Consider the following 16,118-nt stretch of genomic DNA (forward strand, 5'->3'; position numbering starts at 1 on the left):
GGACAGGGGACAGGGACGGAAATGGGGCTGAGGGCAAGGACAGGGACAGGGACAGGGACAGCTCCGCTGTCACCGCCCAGCGCCACCCCCCTTCCCTGGCCGGGCGGGGAGGGCTGGTGGCCCCGAGCCCACCCAAGCCGCGGGTTTTGGGGCTGTCCCCACCGCTGTCCCCACCGCTGTCCCCCCCTCCCCTCTCGGTCACACCCAGCTCCTCCCCCCCGCCTCAAATCCAGCTCGATTTCATCACAATTTGGGTTTATTCTCCAAGACCCCAATCGCAGCAGCAGCAGCAGCCGGGGACTCTGGGAGGGGCAGGACCCCCTGGGGACCCCCTGGGGACCCCCTGGGGACCCTCGGGGGGTCACAGGTTGATCCCCATCAGGTTCACCGGGCGCCCCCCGTAGCGCTTGGAGATGTCGGCCTCGATCTGCAACGACAGCGGGAGGGGGCTCAGCGCGGGGAGGGGGGGGGGGGGTCGGGTCCTTTTTTTGGGGGGGATTTTTGGGGGTCCCTCACCAGCTCCTGCAGCTCCTTGGTGGTCTCCTGCAGCTGCTGCAGTTTGGGCTCCAGGGCCGCCTGCTCGGCCAGGGCCTGGCGGCGCCGCTGGGCCAGCGCGTCGCGTTTGGCCAGCAGCAGCTCGGACTGCAGCAGCTTCTGCCGCAGCAGCGCCGTCACCCGCTCCACGTACCTGGGGACAGCGGGGTCACCGCGGGTGGCCTGGGTGGCCTCGGGTCACCTGGGGTCACCCTGCATGGGCTGGGGACACCTGGGGTCACCTGGGGTCACCTGGGGTCACCCTGCATGGGCTGGGGACACCTGGGGACACCTGGGGTCACCTGAGTCACCTGGGGTCACCCTGCATGGGCTGGGGTTACCTGGGGTCACCTGGGGTCACCTGAGTCACCTGGGGTCACCCTGCATGGGCTGGGGTTACCTGGGGACAGCGGGGTTACCTGGGGTCACCCGGGGTCACCCTGCATGGGCTGGGGACACCTGGGGTCACCTGAGTCACCCGGGGTCACCCTGCATGGGTTGGGGTTACCTGGGGACAGCGGGGTCACCCAGGGTCACCGGGGGTGGCCTCGGGTCACCTGGGGTCACCCTGCATGGGCTGGGGACACCTGGGGACACCTGAGTCACCCGGGGTCACCCTGCATGGGTTGGGGTTACCTGGGGACAGCGGGGTCACCGCGGGTGGCCTGGGTGGCCTCGGGTCACCTGGGGTCACCTGAGGTCACCCTGCATGGGCTGGGGACACCTGGGGTCACCTGGGGTCACCTGGGGTCACCCTGCATGGGCTGGGGTTACCTGGGGACAGCGGGGTCACCTGGGGTCATCTGGGGTGGCCTGGGGACGGTGGGGTCACCTGGGGACACCTGAGTCACCTGGGGTCACCCTGCATGGGCTGGGGACACCTGGGGACAGCGGGGTCACCTCGGTCACACTGCACAGCCCCCCTCGTTGGGGCTGGTTTGGGGCTGGTTTAGGACTTTTTAGGGGCTATTTTAGGGCTATTTTAGGGTCTGTTTTGGGGTCTATTTTAGGGCTATTTTAAGGTCTATTTAGGGCTATTTTAGGACTATTTTAGGGTCTGTTTAGGGCTATTTTAGGGTCTGTTTTGGGGTCTATTTTAGGGTTATTTTAGGGTCTGTTTAGGACTATTTTAGGGCTATTTTAGGGTTATTTTAGGGTCTGTTTAGGGCTATTTTAGGGTCTGTTTTGGGGTCTATTTTAGGGCTATTTTAGGGCTATTTTAGGGTCTGTTTAGGGCTATTTTAGGACTATTTTAGGGTCTGTTTAGGGCTATTTTAGGACTATTTTAGGGTCTATTTAGGGCTATTTTAGGGTCTGTTTTGGGGTCTATTTTAGGACTATTTTAGGACTATTTTAGGGCTATTTTAGGACTATTTTAGGGTCTATTTAGGGCTATTTTAGGGTCTGTTCAGGGCTATTTTAGGGTCTGTTCAGGGCTATTTTAGGGTCTATTTAGGGCTATTTTAGGGTCTGTTCAGGGCTATTTTAGGACCATTTCGGGGCGGCTCGGGGCCGTTGCAGGTACCTGGGCGAGGCGAGGATCATGCAGAGGTGCTGCACGCTGGGGGAGCAGAGCTGGCCCAGCAGGTCCCGCGCGGTGGCCAGCTGGGCCCGCAGCCGCTGGCCGCTCTGGCCCTGCAGCACGGCCGGGGCCAGCTGCAGCTGGCTCATGGCCACCACGTCGGCCTCGTCCTCCAGCTCCAGCAGCCGCTGCGCCAGGAACAGCTCCAGCTGCGGGGACAGCACCGGGATCGGCGCCGGGATCAGCACCGGGATCGGAACCGGGATCGGCACCGGGATCGGAACCGGGATCGGAACCGGGATCGGCACCGGGATCGGAACCGGGATCGGCACCGGGATCGGCACCGGGATAGCGGGATCGGAACCGGGATCGGGAATTGATCCGGGATCGGAACCGGGATCGGAACCGGGATCGGAACCGGGATCGGCACCGGGATCAGCACCGGGATCGGCGCCGGGATCGGCACCGGGATCGGCACCGGGATCGGCACCGGGATCGGAACCGGGATCGGCACCGGGATCGGAACCGGGATCGGCACCGGGATCAGCGCCGGGATCGGCGCCGGGATCGGAACCGGGATCGGCACCGGGATCGGCACCGGGATCGGCGCCGGGATCGGAACCGGGATCGGCGCCGGGATCGGCACCGGGATCGGAGCCGGGATCGGCACCGGGATCGGCACCGGGATCGGCACCGGGATCAGAACCGGGATCGGCACTGGGATCAGTACCGGGATCAGTACCAGGATCAGAACCGGGATCGGCACCGGGATCAGAACCGGGATCGGCACTGGGATCAGTGCCAGGATCAGCACCAGGATCAGCACCGGGATCAGCACCGGGATCGGCACCGGGATCGGCACCAGGATCAGCACCGGGATCAGCACCGGGATCAGTGCCGGGATCGGCACCAGGGGGTGGGAGGAACCCAGAACCCACCGGAACCAAAACCCATCTCCACCAACCTCCACCTCCATCAGAACCAACCTCAATTGGAACCCACCTCCACCAAAACCCACCTCCACCAAAACCCACCTCCACCTCCACCGGAACCCACCGGAACCAGAACCCACCGGAACCAGAACCCATCTCCATCAGAACCCACCAGAACCCACCAGAACCAGAACCCACCTCCATCAGCTCATCCAGGAACTGGTTCCGTGTCTCGGGGTGCTCCAGCAGGGTCAGCGCGTCCGAGCCGCGCGCCACGGCCCCGGGGTCTGCGGGTGGGGCGGGACGACAGAGCGTCAGCACGGCGGGGACAAAAACCAGCACCCCAAAAACCCTCCATGGCACCCAAATCCCACCCCTGCCCCACCCCAAACCCCTCTGGGAAACGGGGACCCCAAACCCAGCTCAGCATCAGCCCAGGGCACCCCAAAACCCCTCCCCAGAGCCACAACCCCACCCTCTGCCCCACCCCAAACCCCTCTGGGGTGTCCAGGGAAAAGGGGACGGGGAAAGGACCCCAAACCCAGCTCAGCATCACCCCAAATGATGGAGGCACCCCAAAAACCCCTCCCCAGAGCCACAACCCCACCCTCTGCCACACCCCAAACCCCTCTGGGAAATGGGGACCCCAAACCCAGCTCAGCATCACCCCAGGGCACCCCAAAAACCCTCCACGACACCCAAACCCCACCCTCTGCCCCACCCCAAACCCCTCTGGGGTGTCCAGGGACAGTGGGAAGGGGGAATTTGGGGGGTGGGAGCTCCCAGGACCCCTCAGCCCTGCTCACCCTCAGTGCCAGCCTCCACCACCGTGATTGTCCCCTCCTGTCCCTTCTCTCCGTCACCCCAGTCGATGCCATCGGCCCCCTGAGGAGCAAAGGGTGACAAACGGTGACAAAGGGGGACACAGGGCGGGTTTGGGGACACGGGGACACTCCTGGCCCTGGGAATGTCACGAACCTGGGGACTGGGCTCTGCTGTGATTGTCCCCTCCTGTCCCTTCTCTCCGTCACCCCAATCGATGCCATCGGCCCCCTGTGGTGACAGTGGGTGACAAACGGTGACAGTGGGTGACAAATGGTGACAGCAGGTGACACAGGGGGATTTGGGGGCACGGGGACACCCAGGGATGTCACCCACCTGGGGACTGGGCCCAGCCGATGTCCCCTCCTGTCCCTTCTCTTCGTCACCCCAGTCGATGCCATCGGCCCCCTGTGGTGACAGTGGGTGACAAACGGTGGCAGTGGGTGACAGTGGGTGGCACAGGGGGATCTGGGGACACGGGGACACCCAGGAACGTCACAAACCTGGGGACTGGGCTCTGCTGTGATTGTCCCCTCCTGTCCCTTCTCTCCATCGCCCCAATCGATGCCATCGGCCCCCTGTGGTGACAGTGGGTGACAAACGGTGACAGTGGGCGACAATGGGGCGACACAGGGGGATTTGGGGACACGGGGGACACCGAGGGATGTCACCCACCTGGGGACTGGGCTCCACCGTGATCCCCCAGTCGATGTCCCCGCCCTGGGGCGGCTCCGCGGGGAAATCGCCCCAATCGATCTGCGGGAAAAGAGCCCCGAACTCGCCCTGAGCCGCGGCCCCGCCCCAAAACCCGGTCCCCAAACGTCCCCCGGGGTCCCCAAATGTCCCCCGGGGTCCCCAAATGTCCCCCGGGGTCCCCAAATGTCCCCCGGGGTCCCCGCCCCGGACCCACCGTGTCCTCCCGGGGCGGCTCCGGCTCCTCCCGCAGCCGCGGCCGCTCCACCCGCAGCGGCTCCAGCCCCGTGCGCCACCGGAACACCGAGCTGTTCCCGTTCCTGGCGACGAACCGCAACAGCGGCAGCACCGGGACACCGGGACTGTGGGGACATGGGGACACCGGGACTGTGGGGACATGGGGACACTGGGATGGGACATGGGGACACCGGGACTGTGGGGACATGGGGACACTGGGATGGGACATGGGGACACCGGGACTGTGGGGACATGGGGACACTGGGATGGGACATGGGGACACCGGGACACCGGGACTGTGGGGACACCAGGATGAGACAGGCGGCACGGGGACATTGGTCATGGGGACACGGGGGATGTGACACGGGGGATGTGACACGGGGGATGTGACACCGGGGATGTGACACCGGGGATGTGACAGCGCTTTGGAGGAAGCAGGAACTGTTCTGGGGCTGTTGTGGGGCTGTTGTGGGGCTATTCTGGGGCTGTTGTGGGGCTGTTCTGGTGTTTTGGGGCTGTTCTGAGGCTGTTCTGAGGCTGTTCTGGGGTTGTTCTGGGGCTGTTTGGGGGCTGTTGGGGGGTTCTTTGGGGGCTGTTCGGGGGCTGTTCTGGGGCTGTTCTGGGGCTGTTCTGGGGTTGTTTTGGGGCTGTTCTGGGGCTGTTTTGGGGCTGTTCTGGGGTTCTTTTGGGGCTGTTCTGGGGCTGTTCTGGGGCTGTTCTGGTGTTTTGGGGCTGTTCTGGGGTTGTTCTGGGGCTGTTGTGGGGCTGTTCTGGTGTTTTGGGGCTGTTCTGGGGTTGTTCTGGGGCTGTTGTGGGGCTGTTCTGGTGTTTTGGGGTTGTTCTGGTGTTGTTTTGGGGTTGTTCTGGTGTTGTTGTGGGGTTGTTGTGGGGTTGTTCTGGTGTTGTTTTGGGGTTGTTCTGGGGTTGTTCTGGGGCTGTTCTGGGGTTGTTCTGGGGCTGTTCTGAGGCTGTTCTGGGGCTGTTCTGGTGTTGTTCTGGGGCTTTTCTGGTGTTGTTTTGGGGCTGTTCTGGTGTTGTTCTGGGGCTGTTCTGGGGCTGTTTTGGGGCTGTTCTGGGGTTGTTCTGGGGCTGTTCTGGTGTTGTTTTGGGGCTGTTCTGGTGTTGTTCTGGGGCTGTTCTGAGGCTGTTCTGGTGTTGTCCCCACCTGTCACACACGAAGGCCACGCAGGCCTCGTACAGCTCGATGGCGTCCCCGAGGGCGCTGGCGCCGTCCCCAATGCGGGACAGCAGCGACGGCAGCGCCTCCACCTGGGCCAGCAGCTCCTGGCGCACGTCCCCACCCTGGGGACACCGAGGGGACACTTGGGGACACCCTGGGGACACTCTGGTCCCAGTGTGACCCCTTAGGGGGGGTTGTTTTAGGGCCTGTTTGGGGCTATTTTGGGGTTACCCCATCCCCATTTGGGGTTACTTTGGCACTCCCCATCCCCATTTGGTGCTTCCCAGCCCCATTTAGGGTTACCCCAGCTCCATTTGGGGTGACCCCCTCCCCATTTGGGGTTACCCCAGCCCCATTTGGGGTTCCCATGATGCTCCCCATCCCCATTTTGGGGTTATTTTGGCACTCCCCATCCCCATTTGGGGTTCCCATGGCTCTCCCCATCCCCATTTGGGGTTACCCCATCCCCATTTGGGATTATTTTGGCACTCCCCAGCCCCATTTAGGGTTACCCCATCCCCATTTAGGGTTAACCCAGCCCCATTTAGGGTTACCCCATCCCCATTTGGGGTTACTTTGGCACTCCCCAGCCCCATTTAGGGTTACCCCATCCCCATTTGGGGTTACTTTGGCACTCCCCAGCCCCATTTAGGGTTACCCCATCCCCATTTAGGGTTACTTTGGCACTCCCCATCCCCATTTAGGGTTACCCCAGCCCCATTTAGGGTTACCCCAGCCCCATTTAGGGTTACCCCAGCCCCATTTAGGGTTACCCCAGCCCCATTTGGGGTTACCCCATCCCCATTTGGGGTTATTTTGGCACTCACGGCGATGCCGTACTGGCGGCAGGAGGTCAGGAATCGCTCCCGGAGCTCGCCGGCGCGGAGCTGGCACTCGTCCTCGCGCCGCGCCAGCTCCTGCTGCGCCTGCCGGCACCGGCCCAGCTGCCGCCGCAGCGCCGGCAGCTCGAACGCCACGCTGCGGCCCAGCAGGCTGGAGAGCTCGGCTGGGGACAGCGGGGTCACCCCGGGTCCCCCATGGCCCGGGGGTGTTGTACCCCTGAGGTGTGGCCTCCCCAAAAACCCCCCGCGCTTGCCCAGCCCGGTTTGGAGGTTGAGGTCGCTCTTGAAATCCCAGCTCGTTTCGGTTTGCGGGTGGAATTCCTGCTTTAAATCCCATCCCAATCCCCATCCCATCCCATGGACCCCATCCCATCCCACAGATCCCATCCCATTATCCCATCCCATCCCTGTCCCCATTCCCATCCCATCCCACAGATCCCATCCCATCCCATTGATCCCATCCCATCCCATGGATCCCATCCCATCCCATCCCATGGACCCCATCCCATCCCATGGACCCCATCCCATCCCACAGATCCCATCCCATTATCCCATCCCATCCCTGTCCCCATTCCCATCCCATCCCATCCCACAGATCCCGTCCCATCCCATCCCATTGATCCCATCCCATCCCATGGATCCCATCCCATCCCATGGATCCCATTGATCCCATCCCACAGATCCTATCCTATCCCACTGATCCCATCCCACAGATCCTATCCTATCCCATCCCATCCCACTGATCCCATCCCATCCCATCCCATTGATCCCATCCCATCCCATCCCATCCCATCCCATCCCATCCCATCCCATCCCATCCCATCCCATCCCATGGACCCCATCCCATCCCACAGATCCCATCCCATTATCCCATCCCATCCCTGTCCCCATTCCCATCCCATCCCATCCCATTGATCCCATCCCATCCCATCCCATGGATCCCACTGATCCCATCCCACAGATCCTATCCCATCCCATCCCATCCCAGTTTTGGGGCAGAATCCCACCCACCCATGGGGTTCTTTGGGACACCTTGGGGAATTCCCGCTCCCATTCCCATTCCCATTCCCGTTCCCATTCCCATTCCCATTCCCATTCCCGCTCCCATTCCCATTCCCATTCCCGTTCCCATTCCCATTCCCGTTCCCATTCCCGTTCCCATTCCCATTCCCGTTCCCATTCCCATTCCCATTCCCGTTCCCATTCCCGTTCCCGTTCCCATTCCCGTTCCCATTCCCGTTCCCATTCCCGTTCCCATTCCCGTTCCCATTCCCGTTCCCATTCCCGTTCCCGTTCCCATTCCCGTTCCCACCCCTCACCCAGGTAGGTGTTCTCCTTCTCGTAGAGAGCCACGATCTCCTGCCAGTCCTGGGGACGGACACGGGGTCAGGAGGAGGAGGAGGAGGAAGAGCAGGAAGAGGAAGGAGAGCAGGAAGAGGAGGCAGAGGAGGAAGAGGAGGAAGAGGAAGGAGAGGAGGAAGAGGAGGAAGAAGAGGAAGAGGAGGAAGAGGAGGAAGAGGAGGAAGAGGAGGAAGAACAGGAAGAACAGGAAGAACAGGAAGAACAGGAAGAGGAGGAAGAGGAGGAAGAGGAGGAAGAGGAGGAAGAGGAGGAAGAGGAGGAAGAGGAGGAAGAGGAGGAAGAAGAGGAAGAGGAGGAAGAGGAGGAAGAGGAGGAAGAGGAGGAAGAACAGGAAGAACAGGAAGAACAGGAAGAACAGGAAGAGGAGGAAGAGGAGGAAGAGGAGGAAGAGGAGGAAGAGGAGGAAGAGGAGGAAGAGGAGGAAGAGGAGGAAGAGGAGGAAGAGGAGGAAGAGGAGGAAGAGGAGGAAGAGGAAGGCGCTCCCACCTTCATCCTTTGGGACGAGTAGCGCCCGAAGAGGTTCCTGGTGGAGGCCTCGGTGGCCCTGAGGATCTCCACGATGCGCAGGCAGTGGAAGTAGTGCAGGTCTGGGGAGAGCGGCGTCAGGGCCCGGGGGTCCCAGGAGCTTTGGGGGGGTCCCCAGGGGGTCCCGAGAGGTTTGGGGGGATCCCTGGGAGGTTTTAGGGGTCCCCAAGAGGTTCCAGGGCATCTCCAGGAGTTTTGGGGGATCCCTGAGGGGCTCTGGAGGGTCCCCAGGAGGTTTTAGGGGAGCCTTTGTGAACAAACCCCAGGTGTGACCCTCCCACCCCAAACCCCGCTTCTCAGGATGGGGGGGATCCATCCTCAAACCCCAAATCCCAGACCTCAAATCCCAATCCCCAAATCCCCAAACCCTGAGCCCAGCCCCAAACTCCAATCCCCAGACCCCAAACACCCAAACCCCAGACCCAAATACCCAAATCCCAAATCCCCAAACTCCAATCCCCAGACCCCAAACACCCAAACCCCAGACCCAAATACCCAAATCCCAAATACCCAAACTCCAAATCCCAGACCCCAAACCCCAGACCCCAGACCCAAATACTGAAATTCCAAATACCCAAATCCCAAATCCCCAGACCCCAAACCCCAATCCCCAGCCCCCAGACCCCAATCCCAGACCCCAAACCCCAGACCCCAAATCCCAAGCCCCAGACTCAAATACCCAAATCCCAAATACCCAAACTCCAAATACTCAAACCCCAGACCCCATCCCCAAACCCCAGCCCCCAGCCCCCAGACCCCATCCCCAAACCCCAAACCCCAATCCCCATCCCCAAACCCCAATCCCCAGACCCCATCCCCAGACCCCAGACCCCATCCCCAATCCCCAAACCGCAATCCCCAAACCCCCAACCCCAATCCCCAGACCCCAAACCCCAGACCCCATCCCCAGCCCCCAGACCCCATCCCCAGCCCCCAGACCCCATCCCCAAACCCCAGACCCCATCCCCAGACCCCATCCCCAAACCCCAATCCCCAGACCCCAGACCCAATCCCCAATCCCCAATCCCCAAACCCCAATCCCCTGACCCCAAACCCAATCCCCAAACCCCAATCCCCAGCTCCCAGACCCCAGACCCCATCCCCAAATCCCAGACCCCAAACCCCAGACCCCAGACCCCATCCCCAAACCCCAGCCCCCATCCCCAAACTCCAATCCCCAGACCCCAATCCCCAAACCCCAATCCCCAGCCCCCAGACCCCATCCCCAAATCCCAGACCCCAAACCCCAGACCCCATCTCCAAACCCCAATCCCCATCCCCAAACCCCCAACCCCAATCCCCAAACCCCAATCCCCATGCCCCAAACCCCAGCCCCCCACCCCAGCCCCCAAACCCCCTCCCCAATCCCCAGACCCCATCCCCAGCCCCCAGCCCCCCTCCCCAGCCCCCTCGGCGCTCACAGGAGCCCCGCAGCAGCTCGCGGATCTCGGGGTGCTCGGGCATGTCCCGCAGCGCCTCCCGCAGCCGCTCCCGCACCCGCTGCACCTGAGCCTGCCAGCGCCGCCCGCAGTGCCGCCGGTCCTGCAGCCACTCTGGGGACATGGGGACACGGGGACAGCGACACGGGGACATGGGGACACGGGGACAGCGACACGGGGACATGGGGACACGGGGACAGGGACATGGGGACAGCGACATGGGGACAGCGACATGGGGACAGCGACATGGGGACAGCGACACGGGGACAGGGACATGGGGACACGGGGACAGCGACATGGGGACAGGGACACGGGGACAGGGACATGGGGACAGGGACACGGGGACAGCGACATGGGGACACGGGGACAGGGACACGGGGACAGGGACACGGGGACAGCGCCATGGGGACAGCGCCATGGAGTGGGGACAGCCCCGGTGGGGACAGGGACACGGGATGGGGACAGGGACAGCGACACGGGATGGGGACAGCGTCACCCACCAGGGACAGCCCCGGGCTCTGGGGACACAGGGGACAAACACCGGGAGGAATTCCCGGTTCCCACAAACCCCGGGAGGAATTCCCGGTTCCCCCAAACCCCGGGAGGAATTCCCGGCTTTTCCCCCGGCTGGAAGAGACGGGAGGGGCTCAGGGTGGGGGTCAAACACTGGAATAAATTTCCAGCCCTCGCCCAGTTTGGAAGGAGGAGGGATCGGGCCGGGATCACCGGGATAAATCCCGATTCTTTCCCGGACTGGGAGGGATCGGGCCGGGATCACCGGGATAAATCCCGATTCTTTCCCGGACTGGGAGGGATCGGGCCGGGATCACCGGGATAAATCCCGATTCCCCCCGGATTGGGAGGGAGGAGGGAGCCGGGAGAGCCCCGGGCGGGTTCGGTCCGTACCCAGCAGTTTGCTGGTCTGGATGTCGATGGGCACATGCTGGTACTCCTGGGGAGCGACCTGCGGGCAGCGCGGGAGCGGCGCTACCGGAACCGGCACCGGAACCGGGACCGGCACCGGAACCGGGAGCGGCACCGATCCCGCTCCTCGTCCCAATCCAGATCCCAGTCCAGGTCCCGACCCCCCTCCCGATCCCGCTCCCGGTCCCGATCCCGCTCCGGACCCCGCTCCCCATCCCGATCCCCACCCTGATCCCGATCCCGCTCCAGATCCCGGTCCCGCTCCCGGTCCCGATCCCGATCCCCACCCCGATCCCGGTCCCAGTCCCGCTCCCGCTCCCGGTCCCGGTCCCCACCCCGATCCCGATCCCGCTCCCAGTCCCGGTCCCGGTCCCGGTCCCGCTCCCGGCCCCCCTCCCCATCCCCCCCCAGGTCCCGATCCCCGTCCCCCTCCAGATCCCGGGCCCGGTCCCGCTCCAGATCCCGGTCCCGGTCCCGCTCCAGATCCCGGTCCCGATCCCGCTCCCGACCCCGCTCCCCATCCCCACCCAGATCCCGATCCCGATCCCGATCCCGCTCCAGATCCCGGTCCCGGTCCCGCTCCAGATCCCGGTCCCGGTCCCGGTCCCGCTCCTCACCTGCATCTTTCCCGTCCCCACCTCTCCACTTCCTCCCCCCGCTCCAGCCAATCGCTTGCCTCAAGCTCCGCGCCTCAGCCAATCAGATCGCGGTCCGCCCAAAAGTCCCGCCTTCCTGCCAATCATATTGGCGGCCACGCAGGCAGCGCCACTGCCGGTGTTCTGATTGGCTGCAGGGGAAAGGGGCGGGGGCGGCTCGGACCAATCGGAGCGGGCGGTGGCAGTTCGGGGGTCCCAATCCAGTCCCGGACTCGATCCCAGTCCCAATCCCGGCACCAATCCCGGTCCCAATCCCGGTCCCGATCATAATCCCGTCCCAAACCTGGTCCCAGTCCCGGTCCCGGACCCAATCCTGGTCCCGGTCCCAATTCCGATCCCGGCCATAATCCCTTCCCAAACCTGGTCCCAGTCCCGGTCCCAGTCCCGGTCCCAATTCCGATCCCGATCATAATCCCGTCCCAAACCTGGTCCCAGTCCCGGTCCCGGACCCAATCCTGGTCCCGGTCCCAATTCCGATCCCGGCCATAATCCCAGTCCTAAACCTGGTCCCAGCCCCGGTCCCAGTCCCAGTCCCGGTCCCGGTCCCAAGGTGTCCCAGCCCCGAGTCGGGACCCCGGGGTTCCCTCCCAGCCGTCCCGCAGGACGATCCCCCAGGAGGATCCCAACAGATCCCAATCCCCGCGGGGATTCCCAGTCACCCCCGGGATCCCAGATCCCTCCGGATCCCCCAGGGAACCCCAGCATCCCCCAGAGCGGATCCCGGATCCGTCGTGGACTTCTGGGAGAGTCAAAATCCCCCTGGGAACCCCTGAGTGGATCCCAGTTTTCTTGGGCATCCCTGGAGAGAGGGGCTGGGGCAGACCCCAGACCCCTCAGGGATCCCCAGGTGCTCCCAGAGCAGATCCCAAATCCCCTGGGAACCACTGGGTGCCCCAGCACAGAGCCAGGATCCCCCTGGGACCCTCAGCAGCCGCCCCAAAGGAACCCCAGTCCCTGGGGGATCCTTGGGAAGGCTCCAGGAGCAGATCCCGGATCCCTCAGGGACCGACAATCCCCTCCAGAGCCAGGATCCCTGCTGGGATCATCCCGCTGGATTCACGCGGGGGCAGCAGCTCCCGTCTCCCGGGGGGGTCCCGCGGTGTCCCCGTGTCCCCCCCGCGGTGTCCCCATCCCTCGGGGACACGGTCACGGTGACCTGGCGGGGACGGCGGCGGCAGGAGCCGCGATCCCACCGGGAGCCGCGATCCCACCGGGAGCCGCGATCCCTCCGCTCCCGGTGCCCGACCCTCGTGTCCCAGAGCCACCGGGCCTCGAGGCCACCGAGCGCTGCCACGGCCGGCCCGGGGCGGTGACGGCCACCCAGGGCCACCCAGAGCCACCTGGGGCCACCCAGGGCCACCTGCCCAGCGCTGGCACCGCTCCCTGTCATGAATATTCAGCCGCGCCTGGCCCGGCCCCGCCGTTTGCTCCGGCAGGAGGGGTTTGGGAGCGGGTTCACCTTGACGGGAACACCGGGACAGCGACAGGTGAGCGACACCTGCCCGCGCTGCCCCGCCGGGACACCCCGGGACACCCCCGGGACATCCCGGAACACCCCCGAGACTCCCGGGACACCCCCGGGACACCTCGGGACACCCCCGGGACACAACCGGGACATCCCGGAACACCCCCGAGACTCCCGGGACACCCCCGGGACACCTCGGGACCCCCGGACGCGGCAGGAGGAGGTACCGGGATGCGGTGTCCGTGCTGGGAATGGGATGTGGGACCCCCGGGGACACTCTGGGGACCCCCGGGGACACTCTGGGGACACTCCGGGGATGGTCCCGCCTGGCTCTGGCACGGGGAAGGGGCGCTGGGGACACCGGGGCCACCAGCGGGGTGGTGGCCGCAGTCTCTGTGCCCTTGTCCCCACGTCCCAGAGGGAAAAGGGGGGTTTTTATCCCCCCAAAGCCGTGCCGGGGGTGACATCTGGGAGGGCTCAGCGGCACGAGGACACGGATGGGGACAGGGATGGGGGACACGGAGCTGTGCTGGACCCCGGGACCGCCACAGGGCCCCGAGAATCCCCCCCCCCGTGCCCGCGGCCAGGGAAGCGCTGGGCTCGGGAGCCGCCTTCCCTCGGTTCCTGCCCCGGAGCCACGTTCGGCTGATCCCGGAACCTTCCCGGGCCCTCCCACCGGGGACAGGCGGGCCCCGGGGCCGGGGTGCGGCGGGTGGCGACCCCCGGCAGCTCCCGGTGCGCCCCGGTTCCTGTTCCTGTTTGCTCAGCCCGTCCCTCCCCGGCCGCTACACGTGGCTGATAAGGGCAGCTCCCAGCCGCCTTTTCCCGGTTTTTCTCGGGAATTCCCGAGCCCTGGAACATCCATCCCGCGGCAAAGGCAGCGCCGCATCCCTCACCGGCTGGGGAGGGCCCAGGGAATTCCAGGAGGGAATTCCAGGAGGGAAGGCGATCCCAGAAATGCCGTTCCAGGATGGCCGACGGGCACGGCTGGTGGAAGCTGACGTTCCTGCGGAAGCGCCAGGCGGCGGCCCCGGTGCTCTACGAGAGCCCCGAGGGGCCCGGGGCACCGGGCGGGGACAGCGCGGAGGGGACGGAGCCCGAGGGACCCCCCGGCTTCACCGCCCGCCTGGAGAAGATCGTGGACAAGAGCACCAAGGGCAAACACGTCAAGGTCTCGCACTCCGGGCGCTTCAAGGAGAAGAAGAAAGTGAGGGCGACGCTGGCCGAGCACCCCAACCTGTGCGGGGCCGGCGAGCGGGAGGAGAAGTGACCCCGGCGGATGCTCCCGGTCCGCGGGGCTGCGGGAGCAGGGAGGACTCGGGATGGGGTTGAGCCGTGGGACGATCCGGGAGCGCCCGCGGGGTTGACCCCAGCGCTGACTGGTTCGTACTGGGATGAGGACTCACCCCTGGCGGCCCGCCTGGCTCTGCCCCAATCCCATTCCCAAATCCCATTCCCAAACCCCCTCCTCACTTTTTGGGGCCGAGCCCCGCTCGTGTCGCGGTCCCGAGGGGCTGCAGGGGACACTTCCCTGTCCCGAGGGAACAAATGACCTGACCCTGCCGGACAAATCCCCCCGAGGGAAGCTCGGAGCGCTCCCAGGAGGAGCCGCATTCCCAAAGGGAATCGCTCCCTGCTGCTGGAAGCGGGGAGCCCAGCCCGGGGCTCGGCATGCTGCTGCTGCTGCTAATGAACTGTTAATTAATTAACTCGGTTAATAAACCGAGCCTGGGAGCTCAGCGGATCCCTGGATCCAGGCTGGAAGGGTGGGAAGGATCCGGATCCCCCCGGGACGGGGCGGGGAATCCCTGAGACCCTGAAGGAGGAGGAAGCAGAGGCGGCTCCGGGAGAGCTCCGCGGATCCCGAAATCTGGCATGGAAGGCTGGGAAAGCTCTGGATCCCTCCGGGATCTCTCTGGGAGCCATCCCGGGAAATCCCTGAGTCCCTGGATAAATGGGACACGCGGAGGTGGAAGCAGAGGCAGCTCCAGGGCTTTCCCTGCGGAAGAAATCCGCTGGAATCGCGGCCATCCCGGGAAATCCCTGACCCTGCGGAGAGTGGGACACGCGGGGGTGAAGCGGAGGAAGCTCCGTGGATTCCTCCGCGCATCCCTGGCAGGGTGGGAAGGTTCTGGATCCCTCTGGAACCCCGCTGGGAACGCGGCCATCCCGGGGAATCCGTGATCCCCTGGAAAAGGGGACACCCGGAGCCCTCGCAGCTCCCGAACTCCGCAGCTCCAGCTCCGCCAAGAGCCCGAGCCCGGTCTCGGTTTCCCGGTACGGGGCCGGTGCCAGTCCCGCCCGGCTCGGTTCGCTCGCAGCCCATTCCTGGCGGCGCTGGGATCCCGGGATCGGGTCCCGGCGGGGATCCCGGGATCGGGTCCCGGCGGGGATCCCGGGATGGTGTCCCGGCGGGGATCCCGGGATGGTGTCCCGGCGGGGATCCCGGGATGGGGTCCCGGCGGGGATCCCGGGATCGGGTCCAGGCGGGGATCCCGGGATCGGGTCCCGGCGGGAAGGAGAGCGAAGCCCCTCGATCCTTTTCCCCACCGTCCCACCGGAATTTGGGCAGTGACATCCCCCCGCTGGCCGGGCCGGGGGTCCGGAGCCTCTCGGGGGCGGTGACAGCGGCACAAAGGGTGCGACAGCCCCGTGGCCACCGTCCCTCGGTGCCGGGGCTGCCCGGGAACCCCCCGGGACCGGGAACCCCCCGGGACCGGGAAATCCCCCGGGACCGGAACCCCCCGGGACCAGGAAACCCCCGGGACCGGGAAACCCCCCGGGACCGGGAAACCCCCCGGGACCGGGAACCCCCCGGGACCGGGAAATCCCCCGGGACCGGCTGCCCTCGGCTCCGCCACAGCAAACACGGAACCGGGGAATTTTCAGGGATTGGTTTCGGCCGATCTCCGGGAGAGCCCGGCCCCGCCTGGGTAAATATTAACCCGCTATTAACCATTTACTAACCCGCTATTAACCATTTAC

General features: G+C 65.0%; 2 protein-coding genes across 3 annotated transcripts; one reads left to right on the plus strand and one right to left on the minus strand.

Annotated features, from left to right (window-relative positions):
- Window positions 1–238: 238 nt before the first annotated feature.
- On the minus strand, window positions 239–11,677 carry CDK5RAP3 (CDK5 regulatory subunit associated protein 3). The gene is made up of 17 exons (XM_088067936.1): window positions 11,630–11,677; window positions 10,995–11,052; window positions 10,071–10,202; window positions 8,611–8,711; window positions 8,082–8,130; window positions 6,748–6,926; window positions 5,906–6,042; window positions 4,721–4,865; window positions 4,486–4,566; window positions 4,314–4,388; window positions 4,147–4,218; window positions 3,967–4,041; window positions 3,795–3,873; window positions 3,187–3,275; window positions 2,060–2,265; window positions 517–688; window positions 239–427 (listed from the first exon to the last, which is right to left on the minus strand). Exons 1-17 carry the CDS (start codon window positions 11,633–11,635, stop codon window positions 362–364), a joined length of 1,722 nt encoding a protein of 573 aa, XP_087924062.1. The 5' UTR covers window positions 11,636–11,677; the 3' UTR covers window positions 239–361.
- Window positions 11,678–13,109: 1,432 nt separating this feature from the next.
- On the plus strand, window positions 13,110–14,879 carry PRR15L (proline rich 15 like). 2 transcript variants are annotated; one of them, XM_088067935.1, is made up of 2 exons: window positions 13,110–13,155; window positions 14,103–14,879. In XM_088067935.1, exon 2 carries the CDS (start codon window positions 14,104–14,106, stop codon window positions 14,401–14,403), a length of 300 nt encoding a protein of 99 aa, XP_087924061.1. In that variant the 5' UTR covers window positions 13,110–13,155; window position 14,103; the 3' UTR covers window positions 14,404–14,879. The 2 variants fall into 2 exon arrangements, with proteins under 2 accessions (XP_087924061.1, XP_014117535.1); XM_014262060.2 differs by lacking the exon at window positions 13,110–13,155 and adding an exon at window positions 13,199–13,356.
- The last annotated feature ends 1,239 nt before the right edge of the window (window positions 14,880–16,118 follow it).

The sequence above is a fragment of the Pseudopodoces humilis genome, chromosome 29, assembly GCF_049639895.1.
Source record: "Pseudopodoces humilis isolate 2021_Gansu_Grassland_sample_001 chromosome 29, ASM4963989v1, whole genome shotgun sequence".
NCBI lineage: Eukaryota > Metazoa > Chordata > Aves > Passeriformes > Paridae > Pseudopodoces > Pseudopodoces humilis.

Coding starts and splice junctions, on each gene's coding strand:
- CDK5RAP3 (XM_088067936.1), bottom strand. Junction 10,203..10,994: donor CCAGACCAGCAAACTGCTGG/GTACGGACCGAA, acceptor CCATGTCCCCAG/AGTGGCTGCAGGACCGGCGG. Junction 4,389..4,485: donor CGGTGGAGCCCAGTCCCCAG/GTGGGTGACATC, acceptor CTGTCACCACAG/GGGGCCGATGGCATCGATTG.
- PRR15L (XM_088067935.1), top strand. CDS start 14,104: ATGGCCGACGGGCACGGCTGGTGGAAGCTGACGTTCCTGCGGAAGCGC.